Source organism: Nestor notabilis, unplaced genomic scaffold (genome assembly GCF_000696875.1).
Source record: "Nestor notabilis isolate BGI_N333 unplaced genomic scaffold, ASM69687v1 scaffold12579, whole genome shotgun sequence".
Lineage (NCBI taxonomy): Eukaryota > Metazoa > Chordata > Aves > Psittaciformes > Psittacidae > Nestor > Nestor notabilis.
This window is the reverse complement of record NW_009945101.1, coordinates 1-13,837: the sequence shown is the minus strand read 5'-3', so window position 1 is coordinate 13,837 and position 13,837 is coordinate 1. Positions and strand designations below refer to the sequence as shown.

Here is a 13,837-nt window from a genome sequence, read left to right as displayed (position 1 = left end):
GAGACTCAGAAGTCCTTGATGGGAGTAAGCATTACTGAGCAACAACTAGAAAGATCGCTGTGTTATCAGCACTGTTCTCAGACTACAGTCTAGAACACAGCACTGCACCAGCTGCTAAGAAGGAGAAAAATAAGGACACACATGTAGCAAAAAATTCCCTGTGTCCCTGCAAACAGTAGATACCTGCCTAACTCCCAAGCTTAACTGAGCACTGCCAGAGTCCCTGCTGATAACCAATATTCATCCAGGAAAGACTGCAATGAACTCATTTCCTACTGGTATCTGGGACAGCTTTCATTTACTAACACAGAATCTAAATTTGCAACTTAAAATTGAGAAAGGCTGATACCTTGCCAGTCCCTCAGTTCAGCTGCTGTCGTGGCTTCTGCTTAAACCCTTTGGCCAATGGGCTGAAGTGCACAGAACTGCTGTTCTGCATTCTGAACAGTGGACTAAGACACCAAATTCAAGCTCACTCTAGTGTGGTAAATGAGTACTGGTTGTAGTAGGGCTGTGAACAAAAACACGGATCTCCATGCTTGTGAAAGACAACATTATGTGATTGTTAATATCCAAACAAACTAAGGGTTCTGTGACAACCAAGAAATGCACTTGACCATTTACAGCAAAACAGATTTATACAATAACAAGTAACTTACGGCCTTGTCTACCTGCAAATGAATTCCTTCAGCAGGTACACATAATATATTGCTCAGTCATAAAAATATATATATATTATCTCTTTCCTTTAACATTTAGGTATATAAATATTTTACTGAAGAACATGCATCATTTAGATAAATGATTGCAAGAACATCCTCTGAAGACACAGGGTTCTTTGATATTTAGCAGTATAAAATGATTATATAAACATGGCTATTGAAGTCAAGACAGACCAATACAGCAGTAAGCAGTCCATTGTGTGCCAGTCCAAAGGAATTAAGCACCTTTTGCAATAGGTTATATTATATACACACAGAGAATGCATTGTAAATGGAGCAAAGATAGCATCATTCCATCTGCATATTCTTCAGTCTTAGCTGGACTCCAAACTTACTGGTCACTCTTCTGCTCTTGTTTTCCATTCAACTCTTGGTCAACTCTGCTTAGCAAAGAAAGCAGTAAAATTGAAACTATGTTAGTAAGTAGTTTAGTTTGATTGCTCATATATTAAGCAAAACCTATTTATCTCAACAGGAAAACACAAAGCTTTTACATGGAAAAAGTTTTAGTAAATAAATATTAAGATTTTTATTGAATGCAGTCACAGCAGTGTTGGGGTTTTTTTAACTCTGTTTTCCTACCTCCCCCTAGAAATTAATTAAAACTGTTGAGAAACCAGTTAAGTAACTGAACAAACAAATAAATAAAACAAACAGCATTTGAAAGGAAGCGTTTGAAAAGCGCAAGTAAAGTTCGATGGTGGAAGAGAAAAAAAAGCAAAAAAAGCAGGCTCTGTGCTTGTATTGATGAACACAGGTTCACAGGTAAAGTGACAACCTGGCAAGCGCCACTACTGCAACGAACTCAGAATAAGCACAGAATTACCTTTGATGCTGTAGTAATTAAGGCAAGAAGATAACAACAGCACTAGTTGAATCAACAAAAGTCAGGTGGCTCCTTAAGTGCAATACTTGTTCTATGAAGTTCTAAGACTCCTGTAATTACCCAGGAAAAAAAGAATGAAAATCTCTATCATGCTGCTAAAGCTGTTGGTTTCTGCTTTAGTTTGTGCCCTCCCTTTTCATTTTTTAAATATACCCACATCTACCTTGGGACTAGCAAACAAAATGTTGCTTTGCAGAAAGCAGTGGATGGTGGACAGTCCTGCACAAGATGTGCTCTTCCTCTTTACAAGGAAGAACAAGAACAAGTTCATCTTAACTATGTCTTCTGGAAAGTAAGTTGTGCGTGGAGGTAAATTAATTTTAAAACCAACAGCAGTTCCAGGTAAGATAGACCAAGACCAAGTCTGTCTTCTAACAACCTGTCTAACCTATCTGACCAGTCTCTTGAACTATACCTAGCAGTTTTTCCAGATGACTCAATGACAGCTCTTCCAGCCCATGAACCCATAACAAGGGGAGGCAAGTTTCTGGGCTTTTTCTCTTTTTGCAGCTGTAAAACTCAACCCAGTATACACGGATCCAATGGGTTTGGAGCAGTGTTGTCTAGAAGCAACAGTCCTCATCAAATACCTGTTCACCTGCACAGTATGCAGCTGCAACTCACCCCTGTCCTCACTGCAGTACCTTAGAAAAGCATGTTTTGACATGACTTACAGGACTAATCACAAAGTCTAAGAAACTATGGTGAGCTAATGCGAACAAGCTATGCCTAAACATACAGCTGACAGTATAAATCCATAGAAGTATATCATTCTAGCTTCCAAAGTGATTCATACACATAGCCAAAGAATTCCTACTGTTCTCCTCAACAAATAGAGTAAGTAAACTTCAACACATCTCCTTTCCCCCTATTATAATAAGTAATGCCCTACAACTGCTTTCAAAGTCTCAAACTTTGAAAGTGCCTGGTGATCTCCATACTTAAGTTTCACTGAGGAACACACTAGTGATGGTAGCACAAGTGATAGTGCCAACAGGAACAATAAAGGGTGCTTGTTGTACTGGAGATTTTAAAAATGTTTATGCATTACTGTTTGAACGTCTCAAGTTTTCATCCTGGATACAGTGGGCCTGCAATAGAACTGGGCAAATAAGAAATTGAACAAAAGTTCTGCTTAATATGTACTGAAAGGGTCTTAAATTTGACCAGGTTAGTACTTCAGGTTGAACTGGAATAATTCCTAAAATGTTCAACACCTGTCACTCCTTTACCTGCTAGCTTTTGGAAACAACTTCAGTTCATTTTAATCTCTCAGCGTTCCTCTCTCTATTACCATAAGCCTCCCTCAGTAGTTATGCACATACAGGAAGAATAATTTAAAACAAACAAACAAAAAAGCTAAGTTAGTAGCAAAACCTTTCAGTACATTTGTTAGTGAGAGTGACAAAACGGATCCATTGCAAAAATCTCAGCAGCTGCTGGAATAGCTTGAACAGTTAGCAGGAGATTGAAAATTAACAAAATGAAAATCCAGTGTTTATTAGCAAGGAACATAGGCACTGCAAATACAAACAGCACTAAACACTACTGATTTGGATTGCATCTGTGCAAGTTCATAACTAAAAAGGTAGTGAATACCAAAAATACAAAATACAAGATTCAAGGTGAGAACTTCTTCCAGAGCTGCATGTCTGTTGATGCAGAGCTACAGTGCAGCACCTAAAACCAGCTCTTCCTTCAAACATCACCTCTTGTCAGAAACAGTGAAACTTGATTTAGTAGATTCATACAGAACCACTACTTTTGCCTTTTGAAGATTCAGTTGAGAATCCATGTAATCCTCTTAAAAAGTGAGCATCTCATGTAATAGAGACTATTCACACATAATCTGTTTGAATATCCAGGGTGAGTTCTTTCAGATGACAGACTGTACTTGCAGGCAGTGTAATTATTTTAATGCATAAAAACTTGGTCACTAGTGCATGTTTATATTTACAAATGCTTATTCCTTTATGCAAGCCAATCAACTGGGAGTTAGTTGCAGTGCAAATCGCCTTATCTAGATGCAACCCTAATCAAAATATGAATATACCTTTTCTGTTTCTTTCTAAACTTTTCTTCTTCATACCTTGGTGAGGAAAAGTTAGATTTCAGTAAATATAACATATGAAGGCCAAATTCAACAGAAGCTGCAAACTGGTGTTAGTGTCACCACAGTTGGCAGAAACATACCAAGTTTTGAAACTGATACATTGAAAATATATATAATACCTCGACCATTTATAACCATTAATCAAGCAGCATTGTGATTTAGTTAATGGCACTTGAATTAAATACAACTTCTTGTACAGTCTGAACATCCACCACTAAAATTTGAAGTCTGCATTCAGAACAGTTTGAAGCCAGACATATTCCTCCACGGAAGTCTGAGAATTAACTCCACAAGTTAACCAAGTTCAGCCTTTGCAGAACAGTTAAAGGTTCATCAACACAGAAAGGAGTATTTCAAGACTTGGAAGGGCAGTCTGAATTTTCATAAGACATCCCTCAAAAGCCCCAGTAAAAGAAGTATCCTAAGGCTAGGACAAGGCTGCTTCAGCGTAGTCATGTCTTTCCTCCCCGCCCCAAGAAAACTGTATCTGCTCTATCTTATGAAAAGTTAATTGTGCAACTGGTATCAGGTGTGTACTGCAATAACCAGGCATTTGCAGGGGTGCAGTGGGGATCTGTCCAACATGGATGTGCCCTTCTGTCCAGATAGTGAGACTATGCCATTGTTCCGTATGGAGTTCCCAGTTTGTGATCACCTATTGTAATGCACACTCTATAGGTTTTGTATACTATACCCTCTAATAGGCCAATCAGTTCATCATCAAAATCGTTAGTAGTTTCATCTGGCTTTAAGACTCAGGTTTATGGTTTCTATTTGATTACTGCACCCACAAATGCTACTGACAAATGTGTTGTCATATTTGAGAGAGGAGTTCCACTGACGTTAAAATGGCCACTTTTATCTGGAAGGAAGGAAGAGGAGAAAACCAAGGACTTGATGCTGCCTTCACCTGTTTGCCAAAGTAGTTTTAGAACTCTTACTGGGTAGTGATTCATCATTTTTCCACCATAGCTCTTTTTTTAAATGATATCCCAACCCAAGTAACTTAAGTTCCACATTTCAGCACAAACACCACAGATACTACAAGTAACTTCAGTATCAAAATGCCCAGAATCTCTCAGTCACCAGCCAGTTTAGTATACCCTGAGGCTCTAGAAGACTTAATTCACACGCCGTAACTAGGTAATTAGGTAAGACACTATCTGTGAAAATCCCTATACATTACACACCAAACTGTAGTTAGCAATGTGGTCAAACAAGGATACACTTCCTAAAGCTAGCAATGATCTGAGTAAAATTAACTTATTCAATGCAAAGTATTACATTCAAATCAATCAGAGCTTACAATATATACCAGTTCTAAAACATGATCAGTGTAGAACACGTCTGAATAATAGAACGTACTGTTTTATGCATTCTGGGATGCCAACGTATTCCATGGGGATGAGTTCAGCTAGCTCTGCCAGCGTAAAGACATATCTAATTTTTTGGCTGAATTTTGAGCTGTGGAAGAACAAATGTAGCATACAGTTACAACTTAATTCTTGCAGTAGGTCAATATTAAAGCAGTTTTTGAAGTTTAAAGTAAACAGTAGATAGGATTTTTTTTAATAGCTTCCAGATTATTACCTAATAAAGGGTTTTGTGACAGCCAGAAGTGTTCTGATGAACCAAGAAGGATGAACTATGATTAATGATTTCAGATTTTTCCTTAACCTGAAGAATTAAAAAAGCAGACATAGTTACTAGAACAAAAAAGCAGCACAATAACAAGGGGTTTTTCAATATATGAGAAGTATGTTTTCACAAGCACAACTATTACATCAATCTAGTATTCTGACACTCCGTTACTAGAAGTTACCATCTGCCAGAAGAAAAAAAAATAGCACAGAACTGTATAATCAAAATGTAAGATACGAGTTTGACAACAATGACAAGGAAATAACATGCCAAAGAGAAGTTTCTTTGAATCTTTCTATGCAACTAATGATGAAGTTGTTCGTGAAAGACCCCTCATTATTAACCCTATTATATTAACACATGAAGTCTTAAGGATATTCTGCATGGTACCAGACACCACAGTAAACAGCAGTTTGTCTTAAGCATGTAGATCTCTGAGCATGGGAATATAATAAGAAAACACTGCAGAGCTTCTTACCTTCTGTCAATCTGCTGGTAACATTTCCTGAGCCAGCCTAAACTTGGCATTTTTCTCCGTGTTGTTGCACCATTCAGGTAAACTATCATATAGTTCTCTGCTACCAACAGCTCTAAAGTGCCAATTACATACCTACAGAGACAAGCAAAGAAAACTTCCAAGTGAGATGTGGATATTGAAGTAACAGCTAGTAGTGCTCAAATAAATTAAAAACAAAAATAAAAATACAGAGCTGTCGGTAGTGTTGAGCAACATCTAATAACTTTCCCCCCCTCTCCCCTGGAAGCAGATGAAGTTGCTTTTCTATTTGTTATCTTTCCCTCACATGAAATATAAAAAACTTAATTAAAAAAAAAAAAAGGAAATAATTGCCCTCGCATTAAAATGCTAAATTTCACAATGTAAAATTAAGTATTCAGAGGCAGATGATGACTTACTTAAATAGATTGTCCATTAGGTATCTATAGTTTGGCTGGCTGCTTTCAGGCATAAAGCAAACAGCAAACACGACAATGGCATTTAACCCATCACCATAGTAGCCTAAAAATAAGGAAAAAAGCAGTAGTAGTGACCAAGGTGACTGTACACTGATTACATTTACACCATGCCAAGCACATTCAGTAAGCTTTTTCATTATTTACCTTAGAGATCTAAAAACATGTATTCCATATGGATGGGTTCATACAGTTACAGAAACCCTCAAGATTTCAAGTTGGTCTACTTCTGAAGAAATAGCCAAGTTTGTCTACTCCTAAAGAACTAAAGTTGATATAGATAAAATGCTGATTCAACATCTCTGCGTAGAATCTCAGTATGTTTAATAACATTTAATAATGTTTCTATATAGTCAAATTTTCTTCCAACCTGAACTCCACAGACTGTTAGGAAAGGTCAATAAATTGATTTATGCATTAGTAGATCTACAGTTAATCCCTCAAACACTCTTAAAACCAAAAAAATTATACTGGTAGCATTGACACTGTAGAACAGGTAAGACTTATTGCACACGTGCATGTTAGTACCTTAATCTGAACATGTGTGCATTTTGGAACTTAAATTTAATAGGGAAAAAAAATACATTAAATCAACCATGTGCCTTAATACTGCAACAAATGAATCATCACTTGAGTATTTACGCCCAAAGCTCTTCCTGTGCCACCCCAACTCAGCTTAAAGAAGTAGTTTCTCAAGAATTCCTTCTCAGTACATGACAAATCCTTACCACCATGACTGATAACTTTTTTGTATGGTTCAATTGCCTTCATGTCCACCCTGTGGTCCTGTTCTCCAATCCTAAACATTCGCCAGCGTCGACCATCATCTTTCTCCTCTGCCACAGCATACTCAGTAAGTGATCCTTTCCTAATTACGTCAGTAGTTTTTGGTTTTGGAAGATCATCTGCCGAAGTTAACACACGTTCAAGACCCATTATGAATACTTACCTATAGTGACAATCAATTACAACACGGGTTAACCACTTTGCTATCTATTTTAATATTCTCTAGCCAGTCAGACTTATCAGCTGACTTAGCTCCCCCAGTCATTACAGAATAGGATCTGATGGCTGTCATATATAGTTTATCAAAATACTCCATGTTGGCAGTTACCCACAGACCGTAATTTTCTGTGTTAAAGTACGTGACAAATCGCCATTCGCGTAAAAAGCCTTTTTAATTGTAGGCTTTCAGAACACAGACCTTGATGAATCTCACCAAAATAGACAAAGTGGTTAACTCCAGTCATAATGACACAGGTTGCCTGATCACAGATTCACATAAAAGCATGATTTAAAACATTGACAGCACCTTGCAAGCAGACATGCAGGCAAATTATTAGAAATTAAATCTAATTCACATGCGTGCAATCAATATATATGAAATTTCTGTTGACAGCAATCTGTAAGACAATTTGCTCCAATTAAATAAGATTCTTGACTTTGTTGCACAGACCTTACCCAAAGCGAGAAAAACCTACTGCAAGTTAGTTGTCTGTTCCCAAGACAAAGCTGTTAATTGAAACTATCCTTCCAGGAAAATGAAGGCAGCAGCATTAAAGGAAGAAAAGACAGAAACCCTTTTCAGCCACTTTTAAAAACAAGACAAAAACATCTGGAACATTTCCTTCACATCACTGCAAAACTAACCCTACTTCTTCACTAAAAATTATGAGAATACTTCTACACAAGTAAACCCACAGTCTGCCATGAAAAGTTTCCCTGCAATATGTTTTAGCTATTTAAAAAAACCCCACCAAACTTATTCTAAAGAGTGTTTCTCCTTTTATAAGCTATCTTGGAATGAAGAACAGGTAGTGTTCAACACAGAACAGTGAAAAGAGCTTCCTGCTTACTCAGTAATTAGAATTATTTTATTTCCAGAATACAAAAATTGAGTTAACATCATTACTTATTAAGAAACATTCTTAAGTCATGACGTTTACAGACGTTGAAGACTCCAACTGTCTGATCATCACAACAGTCTCGGCTTACATAAGAGGGCCGTAAAACATTATTAAACTGCAAGTTTAAAACTTGTGCTCTAACTCCTTGTTGTGGTTTAAGCCCAGCGAGTAACTCAGCACCACACAGCCATTCACCTCCTCTCCCAACTTTCCCACTCCAGGTGGGATGGGGAGGATAATCAAAAGAATGTAAACCCCAGGGGTGTAGTGTAATAACTAAAGCACAATATACTAGTACTAATAACAATAATAATAATAATGATAAAGGAAATAACAAGGGCAGAAAATATAAAACTAAAACAGAAAGGGAAAAAAAACAACAATAAACACAAGTGATGCACAATACAATTGCTCACCACCTGCTGACCGATACCCAGACAGACCCAAGTCAGCAATCTGCCCTTCTGGGTGACTCCCCCGAGTTTCTATGCTGGGCATGATGTGCTGTGATAGGGAATACCCTTTTGGCTAGTTTGGGTCAGGTGTCCCATCTGCACTTCCTGCTGGCTTCTCGTGCCCCTCTGCACTGGCAGAGCACAAGACTGAAGAGTCCTTGATCAGGGTAAGCATTACTTAGCAACAACTGAAACACATGGTGTGTTATCAGCACTGTTCTCAGACTAAAGCTGAAACACAGCACTGCATCAGGAGAAAAATATCTGTTACAGCTGAACCCAGGGCACTCCTATGCAGAACTCGTTACCTCAAATTTGTCAGAATCTCCAGGTTTTGCCTATAAGATGAAGCATCTATTCATTTCTTAAAAATGAATATCATTACTAGTGTGGCTACAGCTAACATCCTATCAAGTAATTTCAGAATTCCCTGACACAAAATAGAGGCTCTTTTACCACTTCCAGTCAATCCAGCTACCGAGCTTTTGCCATTCTCTACACAACGAGACATGACAGCAGGCATTACTGAATATTTTAATACCATTCAGCCCTCCTCAAACATGATGACTTGTGTTTTCATTGATTTCTGACTAGCTAATCTATATCCATTTTATGGTTCACGTCCATTTAGAAGTATCTGCAATACATATAACACATATTGGATTTTTCTTCCCCAGGCTGGTTCTTAAAAACATACTGCAACAGAGAGAAACCTGGACTCTTAAAGGTGTTCAATGACGTTCACCTAAGTTTAAGTTACAGTTATTATTATGTTGCCTACTTACTAATCGATTAAGGACTGACTTGGTCTTTAAAAATTCTCTGCACCTATTTCCACTTTATAACCTAATCACTCCCTTTATATTTTTCCTCTTGTAACATTGGTCACGGTTATTTTCCACCTGAAATAGTGCTGACCTGCATGTAAGAAAACAGAAATACTTTAGAGCCTCAGACAAAAGTAACAGAATACTTACCTTCCCATTCAAACTCATTGCTGTTTTCTGAAGGAGTATCTAAATTGTCCAAATCAATCTCTCCACTCTCATCCAAGTCATCAGACAAAACAGATTCCTCACTGTGATCCAAAGTTAAGCTAATATCTGGAGCCGTTAGTTTCTTCCTCGCTTTTGTTCCATTAACCTCTATATTTTAAAAAAAAGGAAATTACTTATTTTCAAATCTAAAGCAAGTTGAGCTAAACAGGTTATCAGGACAGAAGAGCCCAGTGCTTTCTCAGAATGTACTGTAAGTTAAGGCCCATAATTTAACCTATCTTCGGAGTAAGAACTAAACACAGGGTGAAAAGAACAGCACTTCAAGGTCAGAGTTCTCAAGACTTAAGCTTACACAATTGCATACACGCTGTGATCACAGTGGTAGACCACCACGCTCCATCCAGAAGAAAAACCTCAAGTGCTGCCACCACCTAAGCAACTATTACCCATGGTAGCTGTATCAAAGCGTACCATGAGTTGTTCTAGGTATTACACTAAGCAAGTCTTGCAAATAATGCAACAGACTCATGTCCTTAGCCCTTTTGTTAGGTATTGAAAACATCATAACCATCCTTGATGAAGTAAAAAATAGTGTACAAGCTAAAAAAAAAAAACCAAACCCAAACCAAAAGAGGCTGACAGACAACAGCAAGAACAGAAAATGAAACTATTAGGTGAGAATATGCAGCATGCTTTGAGACGCAAGGCAAATACTTGTGTGACTTAGACAGCAGCTGAAAGCAGGGTATAAAGTGACTGATCCAGAACTGGAAATGCCACAAGTAAAGCAGACAAAGCAGATAAAAATTTTTAAAATGTAAAAAATCCCCATCTGTGTTATTTCCCTCCTGCCCACTTAGACAGGCAACGTTTTTAAAAGGCTGCAGAGGTCTGAAATTTGGAGTGAAACTAAAGTAGGTCCTAACTGATGCATGGAAGCCAAGTGGACCAAGGTTTTAAGATGGGTCAGGAAGTGAGTGCAGTAATTCATTTTTGTCCAGTATTACCTACATAGCTCTGTTCACAGGGAGGATGAGCAGTCTCATTTTATTCCCAAACCCTCTTCTTTCTAGACCATTTATACTTTATATTTATACTACCCTTCATATATAAAAATGCCATTTAGAATGCTGCTTCCTCAAGCCTGACCAAAAAAAAAAAAAAACCAACCAAAGAAAAACCCCACACCACCAAAAAACCCACCAAACAAAATACCACCCAGAACCACCCTACACCAAAATGGAGCTTTAAGACAGCCATCTAAGTAGGAAGCCATCAGCTTGACTGGAGTGGAATGTTCTCACCCGCTTCACTTTCTGTTCCAGTGGCAGCCAATATACCGGACTCCTCAGGATCATCCTCTGGCAGAGGCCTGGTGCATGAAGAGGAAACTGCTGTTAAAAAACTTGTTTTCTTTTTTAACTAGACAGCTAAATGCCAAGTATTTAGACTTACACACTGCTTAATACGGAACTAAATTTACTTATAGCTGAAATTCAAGCTTTCACTAAAGCAAAGCACCCAACTCACTGAAAATTCCTTTACAGCATTCAAGCAACCATCTGTTGATGTAATAAATGCCAAAATGCTGGTTCCTACTAGTGTGTTATCCTGAAGAAAACTTGTCACATTCTTGCTTGAGAACATTTGACATGAAATACATTACACAAGTAGTTCAGTCGTTACTACAGAATACCGCTGATGTAAGTTGGTTTAGTTTCTTTGTAGGCCCAAGCATCACCAGCAGTCTTAACTGTTACAAATATTGCTCAGAAATGTTGCTTCATGAAGTATTTGGGCCTTTAGACATGGGTAATAATGTGCAAACAATGTAGTTGCAGAAGATCACCACAGAGAACAAAGCCAGATTTGCACTTTAGTAACACTGGCAACTTCAACAGTGGCATTCCTGTATTACTTAACTTACACATGATCCCTTTTCCAGAGCAGAGAGCTTTTAAAAAACACTGCATTAATGGAAATCACTTCAAGATTATTATTGAGTGGTAGTTCCCAAGGAAGATAAAGAGGTAGCTTATTCTGGATGTTATGCATTTGATTTGAATTACTTAACAAATAAAATTAAAAACCTTGGAAAATCTTCATCTTGCCATTCTTCCTTAAACTCAACACCTTCCATTCTCCAGCCAACTTGAATTGTTAAGGGAGACTCCTGATAAGCCAGAACCTCTTGTCTTCAGGACAGTGGGCTAAAAAGGAGCTGCAGGAACATAACAGAAGATGCTAGTTCAGTACCATTTTAAGTTCCACACTTGCAGCACATCCTTTTACTTAGCACCAAGCTGAAGTACTATGCAGTGGGGCAGGGGGAAACAGGGAAAAGTTTATGGTTTGTTTCTATTTATACTTTTTTCCTCATACAGAACTGCTCATGGTATGGTTTATCATACAGTCATTTAGGTTGAAAGGGATCTCCTACAGCCCAATGCCCTGCTCAAGTAGGAACAACCTTTGTAGTTGAAGTCAAGGCCTCAAGCAACCTGATCTATCATTTAAGATAGTTCCAGTTCACTCCAAACTTTGAGGAACTTGACAGCTCTCCAGATTCTATAGGATATACTAAGTGTATATTTTAATAATAACAACCCAGATGGTTAGATCTAAAATACGACCAAGTTCTAACCCCCACTCCACCCCGAAAACCCCCACCACACCAACCCCAAAAACTCTACAGATAACTAAGGTAACTATTTCAGAAAGCAATCTCACCCTGTGATGTGCAAGTCAAGCTGTGCTTTTTCACGCTCACCCATCACCAGCAAAAAGAAATCCCCAATAATGGAACATAATAAACCATTCTGCTGACACACAAGTCCAAGCTCTTGGCTGCGCTGGCTCTAAAGATTAGCAGGAACAGGTACACTTATCAATGAGGATGTTAACAAAACCAACACTAATCAAAACAGGAAGCTACTTTTAAAAGCAGAGAAGCAATGAACAGAGAACACAAGTTTGAATGCAATCATACTGCTAATTAAGACATTTATTTTTTACATGCCTAAAAAGAAAGGTACGCTTAATATTTTGTAAGATCACCTTTCATGACAAATCTCAGTTTCTCTTCTCATGACCTGATTACAGCCACAAACTGACTTTAAAGTGTCCTGCAATGCTCAAAGCTACACTGTACAAGCTAATTCATTAAAAAATAACAAAACCAGAAAGCTCTGTTTTTGTAAAAATGCAGTACCAGAGACAAAAGTTTAAGCTTATTTAAGCTCATAGAAAGTAGCAACCTAGCTCCTTTTCAGGATCCGACTCCCCTGGTTCAAATGCTCAGCCCCTGCACCACTCAGATGCTCGCAGTGTGTGCCTGCGCACACCACCTCCAAGAAGTTGCCCCCAGCAATTGTCCTCCCAGCTCTCCCTCATTCTAATTGTCCTTGTTGACTAATACGCTGTTTGAAGCAGCTCCTTGCTGCTCAAATCATATTATTTTGCTCCTGAAACATGTCTTCTCTTACATTAAGATGATGACATTCTCAGCATACAGTTTCTCCTGGGTGCAAACCTGCTGAGTGTTTGCAACAATGGATTTTAAATGTTTACTTGGAGATCAGATGAGATTTTGATCAATAATAACAGTGGATGTGTGCATAGTTCTTTCTGCATGTTTCGGGCACTGAGAGAACGCATGAGAACTTTCACAAGGTACCCTACACAGTCAAGGGAACACAGAGGTTACAGCCAGCATGGAACAGACCATCTGATGCAAACGTGCAGTTGACTGCAGGTGAAGAGCCACTAAACCTAAATGAAAATCTGAACTGGTAACTTCATTCTTACGGGACAGATGAAGAAAGGAAGAAAACTGACAGAAGAAAAACCAAAACCCAAGCCAACACACAACAACAAACCCAAAAATCAACACCACAAACACACCCTATCACTGTGCTTGTGGCTGTAAGATGCTACCCTTGAGCTTGCCTGCCCCGTGCTCACAAGGCAGTTCTCACAGGAGAGTTTAAAGCAGGGGTTTGCTCCAAGATTTGACTCTTCCTTTGTAAGGCCTGAATGCACACACGAGTCAACCAGAAATAACCGATTACTGCACAGCGTACTCCATGAGGAGCGGGGGGTAAGGAAAGCAGCCCTTAACCTCTGCGGCACAGCTCCCCGCTG

General features: G+C 38.4%; 1 protein-coding gene across 1 annotated transcript; it reads right to left on the bottom strand.

Annotated features, from left to right (window-relative positions):
- Positions 1-512: 512 nt before the first annotated feature.
- BNIP2 (BCL2/adenovirus E1B 19kDa interacting protein 2) lies at positions 513-11,834 on the bottom strand. Its single transcript, XM_010022732.1, has 10 exons — positions 11,785-11,834; positions 10,999-11,066; positions 9,674-9,841; positions 7,063-7,239; positions 6,278-6,380; positions 5,841-5,972; positions 5,312-5,398; positions 5,087-5,185; positions 3,662-3,697; positions 513-1,102 (listed from the first exon to the last, which is right to left on the bottom strand). Exons 1-10 carry the CDS (start codon positions 11,832-11,834, stop codon positions 1,054-1,056), a joined length of 969 nt encoding a protein of 322 aa, XP_010021034.1. The 3' UTR covers positions 513-1,053.
- Positions 11,835-13,837: the final 2,003 nt, after the last annotated feature.